Here is a 25,166-nt window from a genome sequence, read left to right as displayed (position 1 = left end):
TCAAAAGGTCTTACCCATGCCAACCAGTGCCCCTCCACACATCCCCAATGGCCCCTCATATCCTTCATGCCACTATATATTAATATAATTAATATATATTACTATATTAATGTAACTAATATATATTAATTAATATATACTAATGACCTATATCTTGGTGCCTGACATATTTCAATGACCTAGACCTTGGTGTACAGGGCGCAGTTTCAAATTTTGTGGATAATACAAAACTTGGAATCATTGTGAACTGTGAGGACGATAGTGTAGAACTTGAAAAGGACATAGACCAGTTGATGGAATGGGTGGATTGGTGACAGATGGAGCTCAATGCAGAGAAATGTGAAGTGATTCATTTTGGTAGAAGGAACATGTAGAGGCAGTATAAAATAGGAGGTACATCTCTAAAGAGGGTGCAGGAGCAGAGGGACCTAGGTGTCTATGTGCATAAGTTATTGAAAGTGGCAAGACAGATTGAGAAAGTGGTTAAAGCAAACAATATCCTGGGCTTTATTAATAGGGGCATAGAATACGACAGCAAGGAGGTTATGTTGAACTTGTATAAGTCACTAGTGTTGGCCTCAGCTGGAGTATTGTGTCCAATTCTGAGTGATGCACTTCAGAAAGGATGTGAAGCCATTAGAGAGGGTGCAGAAAAGATTCATGAGAATGGTTTCAGGGATGAGGAACTTCAGCTATGAAGATGGATTGAAGAAGTTAGGACTGTATACTTTAGAGAGGAGGTTTGATAGAGGTATTTAAAATCATGAGGGGTCTGGATGGAGTAGATAGGGAGAAACTGTTCACACTCAGGAAAGGATTGAGAATTAGAGGACACTGATTTAAAATAATTAGTATAAGAAGCAAATGTGCTTTTTCACGCAAGTGATTAGGGCCTGAAATGCCCTACCTGAGAGTGTGGAAAAGGGAATTAGACTGTTATCTGAAAAGGAAGAATATGCAGGGTTATGGGCAGAAGGCAGGAGAATGGCCGTAGGTGAGTTTCTCATCCGGAAAGCTGGTGTAGACACGATGGGCCAAATGGTTTCCTTCTGCATCGAAACTATTTTGTGATCTATGTCCCTCTGCGCACCCCCAATGGCCCCTCATACCTTGCATGCCAACCTATGATATTTCTATGCCCATTCATCCAGTATACACTCTATACAGAACCAATGAACCCTATAGTGACAAAGGATGTATGGGGAAGCTTTAAAAGAACAGTCATTCATCACTTTTTAAAATAAAACTATTTTTACTGCAGCCCTATAAAAGTGTCAATCAACAGACCTTTAAAGTATCAATAGTAGAAACTACAAGCACTTGACACCTCTTTAACCTGTGTAAATAAACATTGTGCAATTAACAAAGTAAGTAAAAGAGAAATAGTCCTTGGGCCCAGCTGTTTCAACAGACTAATGGATGCCTGCGCTCTCAGTCAAGCCTCATTACATGTTTTTGGCTGGATGGGGCATGAGTGTGTGTAGGTGGTGAGGGTGTGTGAAGGTTTAGGGCTAGATGGTCTGTGGCTGCCTCCAAACTGTTTCCCAGGGTGGCAGGCCTGACTCCAGTTAGCTTCTGCCACGCCCTCCACCCCAGAACGAAAATCTCATCTTTGTATGCACTTTCTCCTGAGGTGGGCTGGCTGAGCTGGGAAATTTCCCAACTCCCACTGTCTGCCTCTAGGATGAAAATCCAGCCCTTTATGAAGGCTGAGGACTGAGAATGGGTGTGACCCATTTAGCTCATCTGCTGTATTAAAGGGTTTAGCCTCGTCTTACAGTTGCTATTGACAAGGACAGTGATCAAAGCAACTCAAATCCATTAAAAGGGCAGCTCAGAATAAACTGCACCCTAAGTCCATCAGATCATTTTGCTGCCACACTTTGAACAGTATGGGATTTGGACAAGAGTGAATTTGGAGATTGCACCTAGTGCCAAATTTAGATGTTACATCACAACAGAATTTAACCCACATTAAAATGGCATGCCTCGCTAAAAAGGATAATAAAGACAGTGGACAGGCATCTTTCCGTGTAGAGAGGAACAAAGTTAATGTTTCATGTAGTTGAAGAGGGTTCCTTGAGTGGGGAAAGTGTTTTTCCTCTATTCCTTCACCTTCAATTATCTTTAACTTGTAACTTAATTTTTTTGACTGGTAAACTAATGATTTCCTCATTATTTAAGTACTCATCCATAAAGAAGCATTTTCTTCCTAACTGGATTTGTGGGTGCTGAGGTTAAAGTTTGATTCTGCCATCACTTACAAAGCAAAGTATAAACAGAAGTTGCATGTTCCTTTCTGTACTTTGCTAGGCCTCATCTTTTGTGTGCTTAATATAATTGTGTGGAATGGCTGAAGGCACGTTGGTATTTTGGGAGCTGCAGTTATTTTTAAGAAGGCACTTGCGATTGGTTAATAGATAACAGGCATTTCTGATATTGTTGGTGGGGAGGAGGAAATCGCAGCTGCTTAAAACCTGCAGACCCAAGATGCATGTCTAACTTTGCACGTCTGGACTGACATGCTCTTCAGTGATCCTCCTTGAAGGTTTTGTGGCTTTTCCTGAAATAGTGGTTACAGATTAGCAACAGAGAAAATCTTTAAATGGTGAATCTTCATAAGAAGACATCAGACTTTTAAGGTGAAGACAAAACAAGAGGAAGTACTTCACACAGTTGCTGTTTTCATTCAGAGGAGCGTTGAACTACTTCTCCAATAGCATGTACCAGAACTTGATGAGTCACATGTTCATGCATGAAGCTCCAAACAGTGGAAAAGTCAGTTCCTTGCCGATATGAAGAGCAAAGAAAAGTGATCCATAGCCATTTTTTGTAAGATCGAACAAAACTGGATTAAAACTGGCATTGAAAGAGGCTTGGGAGAAAATAGTGCAAATGATGATCAAAAGCTAAATACTACAGATGCTGGAAATCTGAAATACAAACAGAAAATGCTGGAAATGCTCAGCAGGTCAGGCAGCATCTGTGAAAAGAGAAACAAGAGTTGACGTTTCAGAACCAATGATAATCAATTCTGGTGGTTGTGCCTCAACCGCAGCACTAAGCAAGCCTGAAGTAAATTCATCAGCATTGCAAAAAGCTCTATTTCACTTTGAAGCATTTGTGCAATATATGAGTGGATCAATACAGTACATTCGTTCTTCCTCAGTGGAAGGCTTAATTACCTGTACATATCTTCTCAATGAATTCCGTGAAACCATTGCAATACCAGTGTCTGGATGAAAATAATAGTTAAAATTTCAGCTCATATCTGCATCCTATCCTGGATCCAGTTTTGCTTAGCCATCATCATCTCCTCACTGACCTTCATTGAGACACTGGCAATCAGGAGCCAAATTTAAATTCTCATCCTCCCTCCTGTTTCAATCTCTCCATGGCCTTGCTCATCAATACCTCTGTAATCTCCTCCAAACCTACAAGCACCTCCATCCAAGCTCTCGATTCCTCTGACTCTGGTCTCTTGTGTTTTGCCTCTTTTTCTCCTGTTATTAGTGGCCATGCTTTCAGTTACTTAGGCCCGTAATCTAAAATTCACTCACGGGGGTGGGGTTAGGGTCTGCTTGCTAGTTCCTCGGTTGATTCCTGCCTCTGGGCCATTTTTGCAGAAGCAGGATAGGGACGTGTCAGGGTAACCTGCACATACAGCTGGCAGGTTAACCGATCAAGGTTATTAAAGGCCTATTCAGATCAATTAAAGGAAGCTGCAGGGGCCAGTGTAACTCCCTGCAGGCGGCCCCCTGGCAGCTGCCCTGGGGGTAGACAGGCTGCAGTGCTCCAGGCTGGCCTAGAGGCTCTTCGTGCCTACCTGTGTGCTGCAGCAGCCTCAGGCTGCTCATTAGAGGGGCTTCCTATGCCCCCCATCCCCCGATGGCCTGATGCTGAAGCCAATTTTTATTTAAAATTTTTTTAAAAGTTGGAGAGAGGACACCTCCATTTTGAAGCACCCTCTCCCTTCTCTTTGCAGCCTCTGCTCCTTTCAAGCTGATTAGCACTACAGCTTCGAAAGCCCGCCCATCATCCTTAATTGGACAGTAAGCCCGGTTTCTGGCCATTAATTGGCTGCTCTGGGGAAAATCAGAATGTGTGACTGTTCCCCACACAGTGCAGGCTTCAGCCTGAGGGTGGGGTTCAGAAGCCTGCAGGGAAAATCCTGTCCTACAGCTTTGATCAAACCTTTTGTCATCCTGGCCAATCTTCCCTCCTTTGACTTTGCTTCTGATTTTCCACATGCCTCTCTTTCTGTATGTTATGTAAATTCAAATTGTTCTTGTTGTTAATTGCAGCACTATTTAAAGGAGCTTATACCATTTAAGTGCAGCTTATTGCAAAATGCCTTTTTCTTTAAGGAATTCTGGCTTGAAAAGCCTTTTTGTTTAATGGTTCACCACACCTCCAGGTCACTTTGCATTTGAAAAAAATTATTGGAGCACATCCTTAACCAACCAAACCTGTCAACTTTTGTAGTCATCCATGTCGAGATGGTAAAGCAATCAGGAACCCAATGCAGCTATATGGGGTGGGGAGCCACACAACTGGCGCAGTTTTAATATGCCGCTTGACGTGCAAAAAGGCAGAACGCTTTATTTCTTGTGCCAAAAAAGCACTTTTGTAAAATAGTTTTGCTGCAGTAACAGCTGGGCAGTTACTGATGTAATTTACTTCTGATGGTTTCAAATCCAGCTGTAGATTAAAAGCTGGAGCTTTTGTTGTTTTTGTTCTGGTGTTGGCCTTGAAATTCCTGCTCTGATCCATTTCTACTTCTGTTGGCCCTGCTCTGGTTTCCTTGTCTGCCTGATCTCACTTTGTATAACCCTCAACTTGTCAGTCGCATTTTTGATTTCCCAGCTGACCAAAATGGCAGCCAGAACATTGAAGTCCTCAGGCTTGAAACAAGTAGGATAGAGTACTCAAATCCTGACATACTTTAAAGCTGCATTGCTTTTTAATATGTCAGATAACTGATAGTTGTTTTGGATCCATTCAGCAGATGTATCATTCCTATGGACAAATATTCAGATTGCTAACTGCTTCCTTAATCTGGCATGTGGTCAAGCAGTCTGCAGTAAACTCTACTGTTCATGACCCAGAACCTAAATAAGCTGGTTTTGTTCTTGTTGATATTGCAACCACCTATTTGTAGGTATGTTGTGCTCTCCTTTCCTTTCCTCTCACCTTTCTCCCACTCTTTTCTGCCTTTACTGGTCCCTCATGAACTACAGAGTTTGTGTAGTTAAGAGGGTAGTGGGAACAGTCTTCTCCAAGTCAATAACAACAGCTATGTGGATTTATATCACAACTTTGATACAGTAAAACATCCTGACGAGCTACACATAAGCATTATCAAACTAAATTTGACACAGAGCCACATAATGAGGTATTAGGACAAGTGACCAAAAGCTTGCTGAAAGAGCTCTGTTTTGAAGAGCACCTTAGAGGAAGAGAAGGAAGCAAAGAGCTTTAGGGAGGAAATTCCAGAGCCTGGGGCATAGGCCACTGAAGGCATGACTGCCAATAGTGGAGCATTGGAAATCAAGGATGCACAAGAAGCCATAATTGGAGTACAGAGTCTCAGAGCTGTAGGGCTGGTGGAGACTACAGGAAGGTAACTACCAGGAGCATATTTTGCTCACTGGTAGTAGATTGATCTAATGATTGATATAACTTCTTATCTCCGAGTCCACACCAAGGACTCAGACTGTTGCCAAGTGCAAAATAAAGATCTCATTGCCCCGGAAATATTTCCAATTCCAATAGAATGGAATGAAAGGGAGACTTTGGGGGGAGTTTTAGCAGCTGGCATTGGGTGAGGATGGGTGGATAAAATGGGTAAAAATTCCAAGCGTGTCAGGAAACTGTTCCAACATGCCAACTTTCAAGTTTTACTGAAGTGGGAGAAGGGCAGCAAAAAACCCTCCAGGAAGTGGGTTGGCAGGTTAAATATGTTACTGAAGCTGTAAGTCTCAGATTTTCCCTGCTGCACAGGTTTAACTGACTTGGAAGTATATTGCCATTCCTTCACTGTCGCTGGGTCAAAATCCCAGTGGAATCTGGTGGAACTCCCTAACAGCACTGTGGGTGTACCTATGCCACATGGACTGCAGCGGTTCAAGAAGGCAGCTCACCACCACCCTCTCAAGGGCAGCTAGGGATGGGCAATAAATACTGGCTTAGCCAGCAAAGCCCACAACCCGTGAATGAATTTGAAAAAAAGCTGGATTTTCTGGACCTTGGGAAAACCAACATCTCCCTGTAGGCAAGAAGGAGCAGCTGTGCTCCCATCCAGCCAGACCCATTTCCACCCCAGAGCTCCCCCACCATTAGGCCCTCTTCCTGCCAAGGGAGATGAGGGATGGGACAGACCTGCAGCTTCAGGATTGAACCGGCCTGGCCCTGTGGCCTGCTCTGGCCAACTGGAACCAAGCCTGTCAATCAGGCTGACTTTGGACAGGGCCAAAAGTCACATGCTTTCGACTTCCAGCTTTCCCATGGGATTCAGGATTCCAGTTTCCAGCGTGTCGACAGGTAAAAATTCCTGGAATTCTAGGAACCTGGGCTACCTTTGAAGAGGTATCCTTTTCAAAGGATAGGTGAAAAGGAGTATCCTTGGCCGCTTAACATACAGTAGGTGACTTTGACATTGTTCACCAGTAATTGCCTAGTTCTCTTGACTGCCTTGTTCATCCAGCATTAGAGCAGATGCTGTGAACATATCCATTTATTGTCTGTGCCGGGGCGGGTAGGGAGGGGAGAAGCGGAAGAGCTTTCACACATTCACTGCTGCCTGCTGCAGTGATGATGACCTTAATAGTGCCGTGATGCAGGGGTTAATGTGAAAAGATGATTTGTGCAGGCTCTTGTTTCACAAGTTGTTAATGATCCAATCTCTTCTACCTCCTTTCATGACCAACTCTTTCAATGGGGCACAGCAGATTTAATAGCGATCTTCAATTTAGGCAGTTGGTATTAAACTTCAGACTGTCTTCTGTAAGGCGGGTAAATGTAAACTCCTGTAAACTTGCTTGGTCCTGGCAACAATGTAGCTGATTCGAACCATTTACGGAACTAGGCATTGCTGGAAAATCACTTTGTGCGGGGATAGACTTAATTGGGGTCTGTCTATTTTCTATTGGTTGAAACGCCTGGAAAATGAATCCATATTAAGCTGTTCATGTGATGGTGAAGCCACCAACATTGTAAAGTAGAATCCTGGGATAGGGGTGGAAGAAACGTAAGTAGTAACTTGAAAACTACACCACTGTTTGAGGCCACAAGCATGGGTGCTTTGCTTTATTCACCATAAGATGTTTATTTGAAAGCTGGAACACTTTCGGTAGATGAATTAAGGTTGGAAAACACTTCCTTTGGAGAATTCCCTCAGAATTTCTCCTTGAAATTGTTGGTTTGTGCTGAACTATGACTACTTGGGTACCTGTCACCCTTCCAAGTAACTGCTCCTTGAGTGAGGCTAGCTGGTGAATGTGGGAAGGCTGTTCAGCGATGAACAGCTTAGCTCATTAGTCCAATCATAGCACTTTCCAGTAGGGATTACTGGATAGTGATCAGCAGTAGAAACCTTAGCGAATTTATTTTTTAAGTTGAGTTGTATAGTGTTAAACACAATCTAAACATGTAGAATAAGACCCTGTTCTGTATATGGTTGACAACGAAAATTGTTCCTTCATAAAATACTGGCTAGGTCTCAGGTGCAGTATTGTGGCTAATCTTGCCTCCACACTTCAGAAACAATGTTGAAGCTTTAGAGAGGGTGCAGAAGAGATTTACTAGAAAGTACCAGAAATGAGGGACTTCTTATGTGGAGACACTGAAGAAGCTGGGGTCCTTCTCCTTAGGGTGGAGAAGGTTAAGAGGAGATTTGGTAGAGGCGTTCAAAATAATGACCAGTTCTGACATAGTAAATAAGGAGAAAATGTTTACAGTTACGGAATGGTTGGTATCCAGATGATACAGATTTATGGTGATTGGCAAAAGAACCTCAGGGGAAATGAAAATTTTTTTATGCAGTGACTTGTTAGGGCATGGAATGTACTCCCTGAAAGGATTGTGGAAGCAGATTCAGCAGTAACTTTCAAAAAGGGAATTGAACATATATTTTAAGGGGAGAAAAGACAGGTTGATGGAGAAAGAATAGGGGAATGGGACTAATTGGATAGTTGTTTCAAAGAGTCTGTACAGCTATGATGGGCAGCCTCCTCCTGTGCTGTATGGTTTTATGAATTTACATGTATCCCATACAAGGTTGGGTGGGACTTTCAGATTTGGGTGGGACTTTCAGATTTGCCAAAGGGCCAGTTTGTAAAGCTGGACCACACCAATCTATGCTGGGAAATGTGGATGTGCAGCTTGTAATGTAGTTTCCTGGAGTTGGGTGGCTCCAGAGCAGATCTGAAGCCGCACTTCCTCCCTATTATTTACAGTGGAGCTGTTTCAGGCCACTCCCTTTAATAATGTTACTAGATCTGCCTAAGAGGGAGCAGACATGACAGGCAGGTCTCCATACTGCCAACAAAATAAATGCCTTTTTAAAAAAAAAAGCCAAAATAAAACTTTTAATATAATTTTCTTCCAGAGCAAAAGGAAGATCTTTGAACAAATGCTTTCTTTTAAAGATTGGCCTCGGGTTCATAAGTGTAACAGGGACTCAGTAGCTCATAAATTTTAAATATATGAATATTTTGCATAATAAATTTTGACCAAGCCTGTGGCAATAAATCTAGTTTAATCTGACTATGATTAATTCACTTTATTTTATAATAAAACAAATTGAAATAAATATGTTTTCTATACTGTGTGATAATTGATAAATAATTTTAAGAAACACATTTTCTTATAAATTTAATGTACCTATTGAATTAAGTTTGTTGTGTGTAGATGAGAAGCTTGCTTTCTTGCCCGTCATATGGGAATATTAGAAGGACACTGTTCAAGGTTGTGTCTTCAGCTTCAGATCCATGTTCCTTACCCATGTCACATTTTGCCTGACAAGCAACTTCATACTCATGTATAATTTACAATTAAGATATTTCCTAGTGGCTTTATATCTTCCAACTGGGTGAGGCACATACTGCTCCTTTTTGTGGAAGCCGACTGTCCCATAAGACCCTTCTGCAGTTGGTTGAATGTATTGACCTGGGAGTTGGGCGTTGGTGAAGTGTCTGATGTGTACAGTGGTTTGCTGTTAATAGAGAAAGCTGTACTGAGTTCTCTTGGCAGAAAAGTGTGGGCGTGTGTATGTGTGCGTCTGGGCAGATTTAATTGCCAATTTGAATTGTTCTACTGATAAATTTCAGGATTATTTTCTAGATCCACGCCACCTTTATTTCTGCAGCACCTGTGAAAAGCGTACACTGCACTATTTTTCAGTTCTCCTTCCACGTCCTGTTCTTGTTACCTTGGCAACTGCTGGCTCAGTCTCAAATGAGAAAATGATCCATGGGATTGGACACTAAATGTGACCTCTTGAGTACAGGAGGGGTACTGTGTCTGTGTGGAAATCAGTACAGCAGAGTGCTGTGTGCATGTGTGAGGGAGGGGGACTATAGCAGGACTCTGTGAATCGGGGAGGGCGAGTATTTCAGGGTTATGTGTGTGGGGGAGGCAGGGGAGTATAGCAGGGTGTAGAGTACCATGGTAGCTAAGTGGAGCACAGCAATGTAGCATGTATCATGGTGGGAGGTGGTTTTGGGGTGATACAGCAGGACAGTGTGCATCTGTATCACGACAACATAGTGATATGTTGGTAGTACAGCAGGGCACCATGAATGTGCATGTGGGAGAGAGAACCTGATTTATTTTAGAAAGTGATTTTTTTCCTTGTCACAATTGAAAGAAAATCTTTCTCTTTACATCTTTATAGTGCCTGTCTGGCTATGTTGAAACTGGTTGCGTTCTGGGGGAGTGGGGGAGTAAGTTTTTTTTTGAAATGACAAAGTGATGAGGAGACTGTTTCTTTAGTACAGATGTCACTTGGTGGCACACTGGATGTATCTATGTGCCATGGTGTTTTCGGCTTCCTGATGGCCATTGCCCCTATTGGTGGGTGAAGTAATGCTGGGCTCTTTTGATACCTTGATGAATGCTCACCTGCTGTGAATACCCTTTCCCACGGTGCTATTCGTACTCTGTGAATTTGTATTGTTGCTGATATTTGCAGCTTTTAATCAATAGGTAATTTGCGCACCATACCTGTCACTAAAACTGTGGATAGCTTGTACTAGAAATCAGAAAATGAAACTTTTTTTTACATTTTTGTACACTTAATTCAAGAAAATCTATTCAGTCATACTAAGTGTTTCATTGCATGCACGTGTGTAGGGGCGCCACCTTTTCTTCTCTTAAACACACTGACTCCTGATGGGGTGTGGTTCATTGACACAGGCAGCCTCCTGGTACCATGTCCAAATGGCCATTCTTTGGTTACTTTGGTGGGTGTGGGGCGGGGAGGACATCATCATTGAGCTCATTAACCCTCACTCAGTGGGTGGAATTTAATGAGAGTGATGGGGTTCTGGAGAACCCTGTGTCACCTCCCTTTGGGAAGGCCCTCCACATTAAGTGCCAATTAGACGCTTAACTGTGCAGCATTGGGCCTTTCCTGGGATTACAGGCCCTGGGGGTGGAAATCCCACCCGTGACAGCTGCCAGCCAATCAGAGAGTGGCAGCTGTTAATTACTTGACAGCGGCACTGGGGAGGCAGTGACTGTTGCTGGTAATGCACTCACCAGAGGCCCCGACTCACTGAGGGACCCAGGCCACAGGTGAGTGATAGTGGGAGGGGGTCATGGGTTGGGGAGGGGAGTCGACAGCAGGGGCAGCTCTCAGTGGGTTGTCCCCCTTTCCTGATGCCATGACCACCCACCCCCCCCTTCCCGGAAGCCCACAAGGAATCCTGATAGGGTTTGTTTATTGGGCTTCCTGCATGGCGAGTCGCCTGCCTGCCACTTGGTGAACAGCAGTGGCAGTGGGAAGAGGCTCTTAAGTGAGCGTTAATTGCCTCAAAAGGCATCAATTGGCAGTGGGCCGGGATGGCCTTCCATGTGCTTTCCTGCCGCAGGCTTGATCAGTGCAGAGGTGGGAAAGCAGCAGGGTCCCCACCCGCCACCCTCCTGCCCAATTAAATGCCCTGGCCACCAAACTCGCCACAGCGGAGAGCATTAAATTCAGCTTACTGTCTACATACTCAACAGCAGGGGTGTCTCGATATTCAGCTTATATTTCACCCCTCTCCTAACTTTACTCAGTTCTGCTGAAGGGTCATGAGGACTCGAAACGTCAACTCTTTTCTTCTCCGCCGATGCTGCCAGACCTGCTGAGTTTTTCCAGGTAATTCTGTTTTTGTTTTGGATTTCCAGCATCCGCAGTAGTTTTTTGTTTTTATCTCTGTGTTTAATTGACTGCCACTCCTCTTCAAGAAATGCCTACCTTGAAGAAGTATTGCTCTGCTCTCCGACAGGATTTCCGCCTGTCTTTTCTGCCTTGTTCACCTTCATTGCTTTCCATTTCTCTCCTGGTGTTTGACAAGGTGTTTACTAAAACCCGCTTTCACAGCCATATTTCCTTTCTCAGTGACTGTCTCCGTCTCCGACTCACCCCACGTGGATTTCAACTGAAATTCCATCCCTCTTGTTTCGAACCCACCCAGGATTACAGGTATCTCTGGGACATAAAACGTTTCTCGGACTGCTGTTCCCGTCGCATTCTGAGATCCACACTCAGTGCCATGCACCGCCATATGAACACACTCGACCTCTCCCTCCAGCAGCACCGCCGCACCCTTTTTCAAAGCTGCGTGTGCCCCCAGTTTCATTTTATTTTTCGTCTCATCCGTCGCCTCAACAAGAAACTTTTTCTCTTTCTCTCAAGTGCTAAGGAATGCAAGCTCCAACAACTCATCGACACCAGCACCCATCTGGGACCCTCCACCCCTGCTTGTCCCTCCGTCCCCACCCCATCTTCCAATTCCAGCCCCAGCCGCGTATTCACTATACCCCCTGACCTTCCCCTCTCCGATGCTGAACGTTCAGTGCTCAGCAAAGGACTTAGTTTCATACCCTTACGCCCTTATCTCAATGAATTTCGGGCTCGGCACGATGCTGAACTCTTCTTCCGCCGTCTTCGTCTCCGTGCTCACTTCTTTGGGCACGAGTCCTCTCCCCGGATCCTTTTACCCACCTCCAATATTCTCCCTCCACCTGGACCCCTCCCTCTGGATTCTTACCTTCTCTTGATTTTTTCATTGAGAACTGTCGGCGTGACATTAGTCGTCTCAATTTCTCTGCTCCTCTCACCCATTCTAATCTGTCTCTCTCTGAACTTATTGCGCTCCGTTCTCTCAGGTCCAACCCCAACATTGTCATCAAACCCGCTGACAAGGGTGGTGCTGTTGTCTGGCGCACTGACCTCTATCTCGAGGAGGCTGAGCGTCAACTCACAGACACTTCCTCCTACCTCTCCCTGGACCATGACCCCACCACTGAACATCAAGCCATTGTTTCCAGGACTGTCACTGACCTCATCTCCTCTGGAGATCTTCCTCCCACAGCTTCCAACCTGATAGTTGCCCAACCTCGGACGGCCCGTTTCTACCTCCTACCCAAAATCCACAAACAGAACTGTCCCGGCAGACCGATCGTGTCAGCCTATTCCTGCCCCACAGAACTCATTTCTCGTTATCTTGACTCCCTTCTCTCTCCCCTTGTCCAGTCCCTTCCCACCTACATCCGTGATTCCTCTGACACCTTACGTCACATCAACAATTTCCAGTTCCCTGGCCCCAACCGCTTCCTCTTCACCATGGACGTCCAATCCCTCTACACCTCCATCCCCCACCAGGATGGTCTGAGGGCCCTTAGCTTCTTCCTTGAACAGAGGCCCCAACAATCCCCATCCACCACTACTCTCCTCCGTCTGGCTGAACTTGTTCTCACACTGAACAATTTCTCCTTTAACTCCTCTCACTTCCTCCAAATCAAAGGTGTGGCTGTGGGTACCCGCATGGGCCCCAGCTATGCCTGTCTCTTTATGGGGTATGTGGAACATTCCTTGTTCCAGTCCTACTCCGGCCTCCTCCCACAACTCTTTCTCTGGTACATCGATGACTGCTTCGGTGCTGCTTCGTGCTCTCGTCGGGACCCGGAAAAATTTATTAATTTTGCTTCCAATCTCCACCCCTCCATCATTTCACATGGTCCATCTCTGACACTTCCCTTCCCTTCCTTGACCTCTCTGTCTCTGTTTCTGATGATAGACTGTCCACCAATATTCATTACAAGCCTACCGACTCCCACAGCTACCTCGACTACAGCTCCTCACACCCCGCTTCCTGTAAGGACTCCATCCCATTCTCTCAGTTCCTTCGCCTCCGTCGCATCTGTTCTGATAATGCTACCTTCAAAAACAGTTCCTCTGACATGTCCTCCTTCTTCCTTAACGGAGGTTTTCCACCCACGGTCGTTGACAGGGCCCTCAACCGTGTCCGGCCCATCTCCCGCGCATCCGCCCTCACGCCTTCTCCTCCCTCCCAGAAACATGATAGGGTCCCCCTTGTCCTCACTTATCATCCCACCAGCCTCTGCATTCAAAGGATCATCCTCCGCCATTTCCGCCAACTCCAGCATGATGCCACCACCAAACACATCTTTCCTTCACCCCCCCCCGGCGGCATTCTGTAGGGATCGTTTCCTCCGGGACACCCTGGTCCACTCCTCCATCACCCCCTACTCCTCAACCCCCACCTATGGCACCTCCCCATGCCCACGCAGAAGATGCAACACCTGCCCCTTCACTTCCTCTCTCCTCACCGTCCAAGGGCCCAAACACTCCTTTCAAGTGAAGCAGCATTTCACTTGCATTTCCCCTAACTTAGTCTACTGCATTCATTGCTCCCAATGCGGTCTCCTCTACATTGGAGAGACCAAACGCAAACTGGGCGACCGCTTTGCAGAACACCTGCGGTCTGTCCGCAAGAAAGACCCAAACCTCCCTGTCGCTTGCCATTTTAACACTCCACCCTGTTCTCTTGCCCACATGTCTGTCCTTGGCTTGCTGCATTGTTCCAGTGAAGCCCAACGCAAACTGGAGGAACAGCACCTCATCTTCCGACTAGGCACTTTACAGCCTTCCGGGCTGAATATTGAATTCAACAACTTTAGATCTTGAACTCCCTCCCCCATCCCCACCCACTTTCCGTTTCTTCCCCCTCCCTTTTGTTTTTTCCAATAATTTATATAGATTTTTCTTTTCCCACCTATTTCCATTATTTTTAAATCTATAACTGTAATACCCTGTCGTCAGTCTTTCCACCCCACCCCCACTAGAGTTGTACCTTGAGTGTCCTGCCATCCATTCTTAATTAGCACATTTTCTTAGATAATATCACCACCTTCAACACCTCTTTGTTCCTTTTGTCTGTGACATCTTTTGATTATCTGCTCCTATCACTGCTTGCTTGTCTCTACAACCACCCCCCTGCCCCCCCTCCCCAACTTCTCTCCCACCACCTTAAACCAGCTTATATTTCACCCCTCTCCTAACTTTACTCAGTTCTGCTGAAGGGTCATGAGGACTCGAAACGTCAACTCTTTTCTTCTCCGCTGATGCTGCCAGACCTGCTGAGTTTTTCCAGGTAATTCTGTTTTTGTCTCGATATTCATCTGGGTGGAAATCTAGTTAATGTCACTTCCTTAGCCCAGGGACACTGGACCAATTATAGCATCAGTACTGCCATCCTAGTTGATATCAATTAACGCAGCACAAATTGGGATCAAACCTGGCGTCTGCTTGGGTCATGTGACCTAGTAATGCACCAGATGGTGTAATTTCTCACTGAGTGTTGGTTTCATATTTAACTGGAGACTGAAAGAATGCCACCTCAATAAGAATACGTTTTCAGACAATGTGTGACTGCAGCTGATCACACTTTTGTTTCATTAACATAATTATGCTGTCAGTTTTCTGTAGTCAGCATTTAGTACCCAAATTAAATAAGGTATGATTGTACTTCGTACCTTGGTGACTTGTCTGTTAATGGATTATTTTTCGAATTGATTGCCAATAAATTATTAGCCTTGTACTTAAATGGGTTTGTTACAGCATGACCATTAATGAACTTGAATTTGAAGCTGACTAAGATGAACCTGAGGTGAACTTTAAAAGCTCCTTCCATCTGTTAGCCTGTTCATTGAAGTCAGCTTTTAGGCGCTGAAATTTGGACAGGGAATTTTGTTGCTGCGTGATCCAGGGGGATGAGGGATTCATTTCTGACATTAAATGTTGTCAACCAGTTTGCAGTCATAAAAACACTGATATCTTCTGATTGGTTTGCTGTTTATTATATTGTAAATAACATATATATGTGTGTAGATCTATGTGTGTACAAAATTTTACCTATTAATTTTCATGTGAAGGAGCTTGTGCTGTAATTCACAATCTTTGCAGCTGATTTGATCCCTAAACTCTATCAGAGGTAATTTGCATTTTTTCAGTTTACAGTCCACCTTTGTTTTATTGACTCTGATCTGTCTTAAAATTTGCAGAGCTGACATTTATACTTCAGTCCCCAAACAGCTAGGCAGTCTGTTAGTTGGAAGATATTTTTTAAGCTATGTTCTTTTAAGCTATCTACTCTTTCTGCCCTTTTTATGTAGGGCTATACACCAACGGGACAAACAATTATCCCATGTAATTATCTGTACCAAATACAAAATCCTCTTCAAAACTGGGAATATTATTCCAAAAGCTAGAGGCTGACAGATTAAAGAATTTGGTAATTTTACTTGACACTAAGGCCCAGATATTTTTTGGGGCTGGAGGTATTTAAAAATGGCGGGTGGGATCCGATTCCATGGTTCCCACCCCCATTGTCGGCACTGGCAATTTTTACTGGCGCAGGATAAGGGTGTGGGTACTGAGCTTGCACCCTGCACCTCCAATCTGCCTGGTTCTGTTGTGGGGCTAGGCATTTCATATTTCACGCCCCCCTCCCCCTGCCCGCCCGCCCAGATATTCTTGGAGTGGGTCCCGCTTCTGTATGGTTCATGGTTCACAACCCCTCGGAGGAGTGGCGAATCATAGTCTGGATTCGGAATCTTTTGAAATTGCCGACCGTATTCTCCAATATCCACAAAAGTATTTCATTGGCTCTGAAGCACTTTGTGACATCTTGAGGATGTGAAAGGTGCTATATAAACACAAGCTCTTAAAATAAACAGTAATTACTAAAAGTACAGCCAAGTACAACTCAAATGTAATTGGTATTAGTGATGGGTCACTGACCCTCCCTAAGCACAGCATCCATCTCTCTCTTTTATTGCCTCCTTGATTCATCCTAACGGCAGACTATTGCTACACTCTCCATCTGTCTGCACCCTCAATACCATTAAGACCTGCAGGGGCTAAAATTTGTTCTTGATTAATTTAAGCAAAAGCTGAAGCTGCTATTTTGGGCTCCTGAAGTACTTGTGTGACTCTGGCCTTGACTACTTCAATGTTCTTGTCTACAGCCTCATGCTGACTCAGGAGGTATAGAACTGCAATGCAAGTCATAAAATTATCTCTGTTCTGTCAAACAACATTACTTTGATTTGTAATATTAAGCCATACAGCTCCTTGAATCATTCATTGCTTCAAAAATCTAATACAAAATAACACTCTATGATACTGCATGCAAGAATTCTCAGCAACTTTTATCCAAAAGACGACTGGAATAGAATTTCTGTTGATCTAGTAGGTGTCAAAGGGTCACTTGAGAATTTGGTATTTTAATCTCTGATACAATCAATAAATGGATAACAATACAGTTGCTTCTGGGACAGCCGCACAGATCAATATCATGGAATTATTCATAAAATTTAACAGTTTGCTTAACTATTTCTACATCTGAACTGACAATGTAAAATAAGGGGTGCAGCTGTAAAGGGTGTGCAGGAGCAGAGGGACTTGGGTGCAGACCCACGACCACTACCATCTAGAAGGACAAGAGCAGCAGATAGATGAGAACACCGCCACTTGAAAGTTCCCCTCCAAGTCACTCATCACCCTGACTTGGAACTGTATCGCCATTCCTTCACTGCCACTGGGTCAAAACCCTGGAACTCTCTTCCTTACAGCACTGTGGGTGCACCTACACCACATGGACTGCAGCGGTTCAAGTAGGCAGCTTACCACCACCTTTTCAACGGCATCAAGGGATGGGCAATAAATGCTGGCCTAGCCAATGAAGCCCGCATCCTGTGAATGAATAAGAAAAAGTAATTGAAGGTGGCAGGACAGGTGGAGACAGCAGTTAATAAAGCATATAGTATCCTAGGCTTTACTAATAGGGGCAAGAGCAAGGAGGTTATGCTGAACCTGTATAGGACACTAGTTGGACCTCAGCTGGAGCATTGTATACTGTTCTGGGCACCACACTATAGGAAGGATGTGAACACGTTGGAGAGAGTGCAGAAGAAGTTTACAGGAATAGTTCCAGGGATGAGAAAGTTTAGTTATGGAGATAGATTGCGAAATTGGGACTGTTCGCCTTGGAGAGGAGAAGGTTAAGAGGAAATTTGATAGAGATGTTCAAAATCATGAGGCGGTTGGACAGAATGGTTAGAGAGAATGAGAAGGCACAGATTTAAAGTGATTTGCAAAAGAAGCAAATACAATGTGAAAGAAATCTTTGTCACACTGTTGAGTAGTTAGGGTTTGGAATGTACTGCCTGGAAGTGTGGTGGAGGCAGGTTTAATCGAGGCATCCAAGAGGGCATTAGATGATTATTTAAATAGAAACAATGTGCAGGGTTAGGGGAAAAGGCAGGAGAATGGCACTAAGTAATAGTGCTCAATCGGAGAGCCGGTGCAGACACAGTGAGCTGAATGGCCTCCTTCTGCGCTGTAACAATATGTGATTCTGATTTCAGCCTATTTTTGGATCTTTGTTTCATGCCAACCCAGGGCTCTAAGCTGACAGTCAATCTCATATAAACCTGTCCACTAGTATTAACTTCACTGATCTGCCTGCTAGGACACACATTAATATGGATCCTTTATGCCATGCCACTGTAACACTTCACAATTGAGCAACATTTGCCATGGCTTTCTGCAGGCATCCCCATGATCAACCAATGAGCCTCTGAAGCCACGGTTGTCAATCAGGGTGACCCGACCAAAATTCAACCCTTTTAAGCCTAACCATGCCCACCTTGCGATGGTTTACCTGGCCCGCCTATTAAACATGATACATGAGCAAAGTATTTCATTGTTTTTATCATAATTTAGTGCTAAGTATCTGTATTGGGTTGGTAAGCAACAAAGAAGGTGTTCCTATTTACTGTGTGGGATATGTTGTACCAGAATTACTATGAAGCTGTATAAAGTGAAAATGTCATGGTCTGGTATATTTGCAGCTGTAACCAAAATAAGTGGTCTATGGCTTTAACTTTGTGCAAAGTTAATTATTTTGACAGATTTTTGTTTGATATAGAAAATCAACCAAGGTTCCTATTCTTATTCCTGTCCAGTGATAACTAATGTAATGTGTATGTTCCTGGATGATGGGTGAGCACAAGGTTGGGCTTGGCTTGCTGAGCTTTGCTGTCAGCCTGCCAATATTCGTTGTCAGAAGCTTGTGAATAATAGCCAGTCGTGTAAGGCATTGAAGGGTAGGGGGCATCTGTTGAACAGTACGTACCTCACTGACTTAATTTCTTCAGGAGAAGAGAAATTGGAAAAAAACATTCCAAAGAAGAGTCATATTGGACTCAAAACGTTAACTTTGTTTCTCTCTCCCCAGATGCTGCCAGACCTGCTGAGTTTTTCCGGCACTTTGTTTTTATTTCAGATTTCCAGCATCTGTAGTATTTTGCTTTTATTATTTTAGGTAGTGCTGTTTCTTTGAAAGAAAGAATATCATTGCAGAACTCTGGAGAAATGGAGATGCTGTTAATGATTTTGGGTCCAAAGGAGTCCAGTTGGACTGTGATCAATGCATGGCAGTGTAAGCAAAGGAAAGATGTCCAACAGAATACCTGATGCTCCCCCCCAACCTTGTTAAAAAACTGCTGGACAATGTGCAGTGACCTCGGGGAGTCTATCAATAGATCATTGTCTTACCTGAAACCTCATCTGAATTGAGGAAAGAGGCAGCAGAAAGACAATGGTTTAAGTCCATGAATTGAATGTTTGTAAAGTTTTCAACTTTGTCCTGTTTGCCTGTTCTTACAATCAGGGCAGAAACTCTTCTGCAGCTGCTGATGCTATTTCTTGCTATTTCAAAAGCAAGTGATTTTAACACTGAGACAAATTGAAGGTGCCATTACTTCAGGGGCTTCTAATTGCAGGCCAGTTCTTCATCCAGTTCCATAGTTACCTGTACTACTAACCAACCATTTCAGTGCAAAAGCAACTACTACTGTTTCTGGAAATCGGAAATAAAAACACACAATGCTGGAAATACTCAGCAGCATCTGTGGAGAGAAACAGAGTTAACATTTCAGGTCAATGACCGAGCCCATTTCAGTGCAGACTCTGGGTACATTTAGTGTAAATGTGATTGGATGAGCTTTATCTTGTCTTCCTGTTCTGTAGCAAAGACTGAGAACCAAAATGTCCCTTTCAAAGACTACTTATGGATTGCAATTGTTAATGTACAGTGATGGGGATTATATGTGTCTCTGGTTATTCTAGTTACTGGTTGTCTTGGTACAAGTTGTATTTGTCTTGTTAGTGCCATATATTTCCAAAACATTTAAAACAAAACTGATGTTGACATGTACTTTTCTGTGACTACCAGCTAGAGCACTTTGATTAATAGACTCAGTAAATGGCCAGTGTGAGCTTTCCACTAGGTAACTTAAATAGCTGCAGTATTTGCACCCAGTTGAGCAAGTGATGTGCCTGTCGTTCTGTCGCTTTTGTGATGGGAATGAGGAATTTCTTCTTGTGGATGTGCTGGACTGCATTTGTACAGAAAGTAGAAAGACTTGCATTTCTATAGTAAATTGCATAAACTCAGTACCTCTCAAAGCAGCTTACAACCAATGAAGTTCTGTCGAAATGCAGCCACTGTTGTAGGAACTTGCATAGAAAGCAAATGCACAGAACCAATGGCCATGTTTGCATTGCTAAAATAACTTCTGGGCTCTGCCTCACTTAACACTATGGAATGCAGATAGCAGAGTTTTCACGTAGTGCATATTTACAGCACTTGCCTAGTTGAGAACTGAATAAACTTCCACCATCCCAATCCACCCTGCACACTTAAAGCATGAGCTTTGGGAAGCCTTGGGTCTGAAACCGGTCAACTATTTTAGAGCTGGCCTGAATTACATGATGCCAACATAGATATAGGATTTATGCTTAAGTATGTATTGCTTCAAGGCAAAAAGTGCTTCTTTTCCAACCCCCTCTACCCAGCAGTACAGTAATCCTGGCATTTCAATCATTTCCATTCTATTACTCGAGAGTAGAAGTGATGCCAAATGTTAATATTTCATTCAGTCCAATTTTTGGAGTCTCTTGTATGCCTGAAGAGAATGGTACAAATCAATAATTTCTTCATGTTGTAATGTGTCTGAACTATATTATGAAGGGAAAGTTTCACATTTGAATACATTTTAAAAATGAATTTTCTTCTCTTCAACAGTCAGTTCAAGCTTCTGAATACGTGCGAATGGAAGCAGTCCCCATGTTGATAAATAATGTGAAAATGGAATCTTCTGCGTTGCTTAGTGATCTAAAAACAGATGCACCAGTGTTACTAAGCAACATTAAAATGGAACCACCGGAGGAACTACTTTCAAATGATGATAACCAGCCTCAAACGGAACCTGTTGATTTGTCCTTAAACAAATCTAGGACCTCACCCGTAGCGCCATTGGTTTCATCTTCGCTTCCAGTTGTAACAGCAGTCTCTTCATGCTCTTCTTCGGACTTCTCATCTGGGGGACCAGTCAATGTTACTTCAGCCATCCCAGCAGTATTATCACCAGGCTCTATCTTAGCCTCGTCTCAGGGGGTTGGAGGACAGCAGATCCTGCACGTTATACACACTGTGCCATCAATCAATTTACCCAGCAAAATGGGAAACCTGCAGCACATACCTGTGGTTGTCCAGTCATTGCCTGTAGTCTACACAACCGTGCAGCCAGATGGTGTAACATCATCAATCACTGTCCCTCTTATAGGGGATGATGGGAAAAGTGAAGGTGCAGGTGAGAAATATGGTTAGAAATAATATGATATTTTCTACAACAAAGCTGTGCTCCATATCTTTTTATTGCATGATCATATTAATTTAGCAATTGATTATTTTCCCATATGCACAGCCTTGTGACCCTGCTGTGATTGGAGATTCAGATACAACTCACCAATGCATGATGACTACAGATTTTTTGTTTGTACATAAAACTGGAACTTGAAATTGGTGTGTACATTTAAGGCATTTTGGAAATTAACCCATTCAACCCTGGGAAACCATTCCAATTGTGGAAATTGTTGGCTTGTAGTTGTGGTATTTTACTGCAGAGCATCTAACTTAAGGGAAAAGCGGTAGAACAGTTATTCATTTTTTTGCAGTGACTGTCAAACATTTTTGTTTGCTGAGTATTCTGTGAAGTATATCATGGTCCCTTTTAATCCTAACATCCAATATAAGCCTTTTGTAAAACTTATTGTTCAATTCAATGTATGAAGCATTACAACAGAGTTATAGATGGAGGGTGTTTAATTTGAACAACCCTGATTTCTCTTCTCATCACCTGTCCGTAAACAGAGAGGTGTTTTGATTTTGATTTCCTGCTTTATAAGCAGTGGCGTATTTCCCAACCCCATAGTTTTGGTGTGATCCAACTTCTGTTATTAACCCCACAGCAAACTTGAGATAGGGTGAATTCAGAGGGTTAGTTTATTTGCGCACACTCAAAATGTAGGAGGGCGTGTCGCTACGTAGCCCCCTGTGCATTCATACAATAAATGAGGGATAGAGGATTTACAGGGCAAAGACCAGAAAGCAAAGAATTATTGTTTCACACGAGTCCAGAATCAAAGCCCAATGGTGCATTCCTTCACAGAGGTCAGCAGGCTGAAAACTGATGCTGGATAATTTGATTTTCCAGTAGCGATGACTTCAATGATGCCATAGGCATGTAGAGGTGAATTAGTCTTGTAGGCCGTGGTATAGAAGTTCAGTAGAAATAGTGTAGATAGGGGCCAGACATTCAAACCTGGACAGAGCCTCTTTTCTGTGCTGCTGCTTGGTGGATGGAAGATGACAGGTTGATTTGCACTACAGCAAGACAGAATAACTGGTTCTCCTGGTGGGGGGGTGGACATGACCCCCACTTCTCCACTTTGGCTTTGACAAAGGATGTATATTCCATTGCCTGGGTTCCTGAGATTGTTAAAGTTCCAACTACTAAGAATTTGAAAGGAAGGTTGCAGGTCTCTTTGTCCTAGCAGACTAGTAGTCCTCCATTGGCCAGGCCTGGCTTATGAAATGTAGATGGCCTTTGTATAATTCTCACTGAATTTGGTCTCTGCAGCCCACATGGGTCGTTAGTATCTCTTCAGAGGAAACGAGTTGCAAATTTCTTCGATACTGCCAGATTAGCTCTCATTGTTTGAAGGTCACAGCCAGACATGGCTTCAGTTATTTTAAAAGGTTATTGTCCAGTTTTAAAATTTTAGAAATTAGTCATTATATATTTCAAAAATATATTGTGTGAGGTCTTAGTCCTGTTATAATAGTTATTTCACTTCAAACTGCTCAAAGCTGATGACAATTAGCAAAAAATAGTTGCATCATATTAACCTTTTATAGTATGTGTTTTGATAATGATGTAGGAATATTTATCCTCCCTATTCACCACTACTGCCTGAGCTGTACTGATTATTGATGTAGATACATCCATTTTATATATAGCCTGTGCATTTTTGTGCTTGAGAAAGCAGCTTATTTCTACAAACTATTAAGATTGACCTTTAAATGGTGATTGTTTGTTTTTGTGTAAACCTGTGAAAGAAAATGGTCTCCCTCTGATCACCAGCCGGTAAAAGATTAGAATTACTTCCCTGATGGCTCAGCAGATTTCTTTTCAGCAAACAACGGAGCCAAATAGGTTCAGAAAGCCCCAGGTTCAAAACCCAAGCTAATTTTAGCAGCTATGCTGGTAAATATATATGATTGGTCTTCATGTCCAGGGTTAGAGAAAAGAAAAATTGGCCAAGGTTCCTGTTAAAGAGACAGGATTCGTCTTAGCAATGGTTGAATATTCTGCTTAATTTTCTCTGTCAAGATGTACTCATGCAGAATTTGAGCTCAGTTTGAGAAATCTGGAAATAAGAAGAAAACTTGAATCAGTAAGAGTGACTATGGAGATATTGGATTGTTGTTTAAAAAAAAAAGGCTCACTAAGTTATTTTAAGGAAACCCTGCATTTAAATAGCATTTTTCACAAACTCATGGCATCCAAAGGAACTTCACAACCAATGTTGTAATGTACGAAATGTGGCATGAATCCATGACCATGACTCAGGGGCGAGAGTGTTACCAGCTGTGCCATGACTGAAATTAAGGTAAGGGAGCTTGCCATCCTAACATGGTCTGACCTCCAGTCCCATGCCAATATGTTTGACTCTGAAGTGAACAAGCAAGCCACTCAGGCAATATCAAAACCAGCTACCAATAATTGAAGAAGGCGGCACACCACTGTCTTCTCAGTGCATTTGGGTTAGGCAGTAAAGACCGGCCTTGTGACCAACACACCCACCCCAAGGAAACATAATTTTTAAAATGTATATTGTGCCAGTTGCTATCTGAATCTTGTGGAACTGGACCCCAGTAAGGGATGGGTGCATTCGAGAAGAAAGCTGATAAGCTTGCTAAAGTCTGTTACTTTCTATAAAATGCACCAGTTTCAACTAACTTATTTACTTTGGCCATTAACCAGTGCCATGCCCAGAAAACAATCCTCCAGTGATGTTCTTCTACCTGTACCTATAAAACTTGTAACCTGGATATTAATAAAGTGACCATTAACAAGTTGTTTTCTAAGGTTTCGAGCCTGATTATTCAAGATGTGACCATTGACTTACTGGAGTTGTGAACTTGTCAAGCCAGATGTTTAGTAGCTTATTCTAATTTTGGGTGCCACAGGAACCCAATTATTAAAGAAAAATAGGGGAAGCAATATTTTTATAATGCAGATTCAAAATTTGCATGTCCTTTATGCTGTGACCTTCGTATTTTCCCTTCCCTACTTGGTTTTCTGCTCTTGCAGGTACATTGGTTAGAGCTGGTGACTTGACACTAGACCACTAGAAAGTAGAGCAACTGGGTGAAATTCTCTATCTAGTTAATAGATGCATGGAGTCACTTACAGAGCATGAGAGTCCCATGTAGAGAGTCATAGGTCTGTAAGAATCAGTGCCAAAGGCAACTGAAGGAGAGATTTTACCAGTATTGGAGACCAAAATGACAACTCTTAAGTTTTTTTTCTGCAAAATTTCATAATGTCATGACTCACTGGGGGTAGTGTGCTGTAATATCAAGCCCCACTGTTCCCCGAGCCACGACAAATGCGAACAGTTTGACCAAACCACCAGATTGCCCCTATTCTACTTTACTGATTAATTTAGGTTAACAGAATACGAGCACCATGTTTATAAAATTAATAAGTAAATAACTGTTTATTGAGCAAACTGTCGTTAACCAGCATCAAAAGAAAGAAATATGAACTGCTAATTTCTAACACTATAATTTAAACTCTACCCCCTTCTTAAATCCCTGTATATACACACACACACAAAAACATGGATTTTAAGGGTGGGATAAAACACTTCAATCGCACCAATTCCGGAGTACAGGTTTCGATGGGTTGATTTTGATCGATGTCTTCCAAATTCCTCTCAGTTCTTGTTGATGACACGAGGCAGTCTTCCAGCACTTTCAGTATTTAGTTGACTGGTTAGGCACTTGCCTTTCAATGTCTCTAACAGTGATTATTTTCCCCCTTGCCTCTTGACAGGGGTTTCCAGAGAGAAACAGCAGGTTATAGAGATATAAGAAGAAAAGCGAGCTAGCTGTTATTGTGGAATTACTGGAATCTTCCATACGTAGGAGAGAGAGGTTTTAGGCCTTGTTCCTTTC

The 25,166-nt window shown here is 43.1% G+C and overlaps 1 protein-coding gene across 10 annotated transcripts in view; it reads left to right on the top strand.

Moving 5' to 3' along the window:
- Nucleotides 1-25,166, top strand: part of LOC144683748 (Krueppel-like factor 12) — a 190,252-nt gene that overhangs the window by 117,859 nt on the left and 47,227 nt on the right. For all 10 annotated transcript variants that reach the window (XM_078547095.1, XM_078547094.1, XM_078547097.1 and 7 more), the window contains one exon: nucleotides 20,664-21,231. In XM_078547095.1, the coding sequence (XP_078403221.1) occupies nucleotides 20,664-21,231 (568 nt within the window). The remainder of the gene's footprint in view (nucleotides 1-20,663; nucleotides 21,232-25,166) is intronic.

Source organism: Cetorhinus maximus, chromosome 8 (genome assembly GCF_964194155.1).
Source record: "Cetorhinus maximus chromosome 8, sCetMax3.hap1.1, whole genome shotgun sequence".
Classification (NCBI taxonomy): domain Eukaryota; kingdom Metazoa; phylum Chordata; class Chondrichthyes; order Lamniformes; family Cetorhinidae; genus Cetorhinus; species Cetorhinus maximus.
Note: the sequence above shows the minus strand (reverse complement) of the source record. Positions and strands in the feature narration are given on the sequence as shown.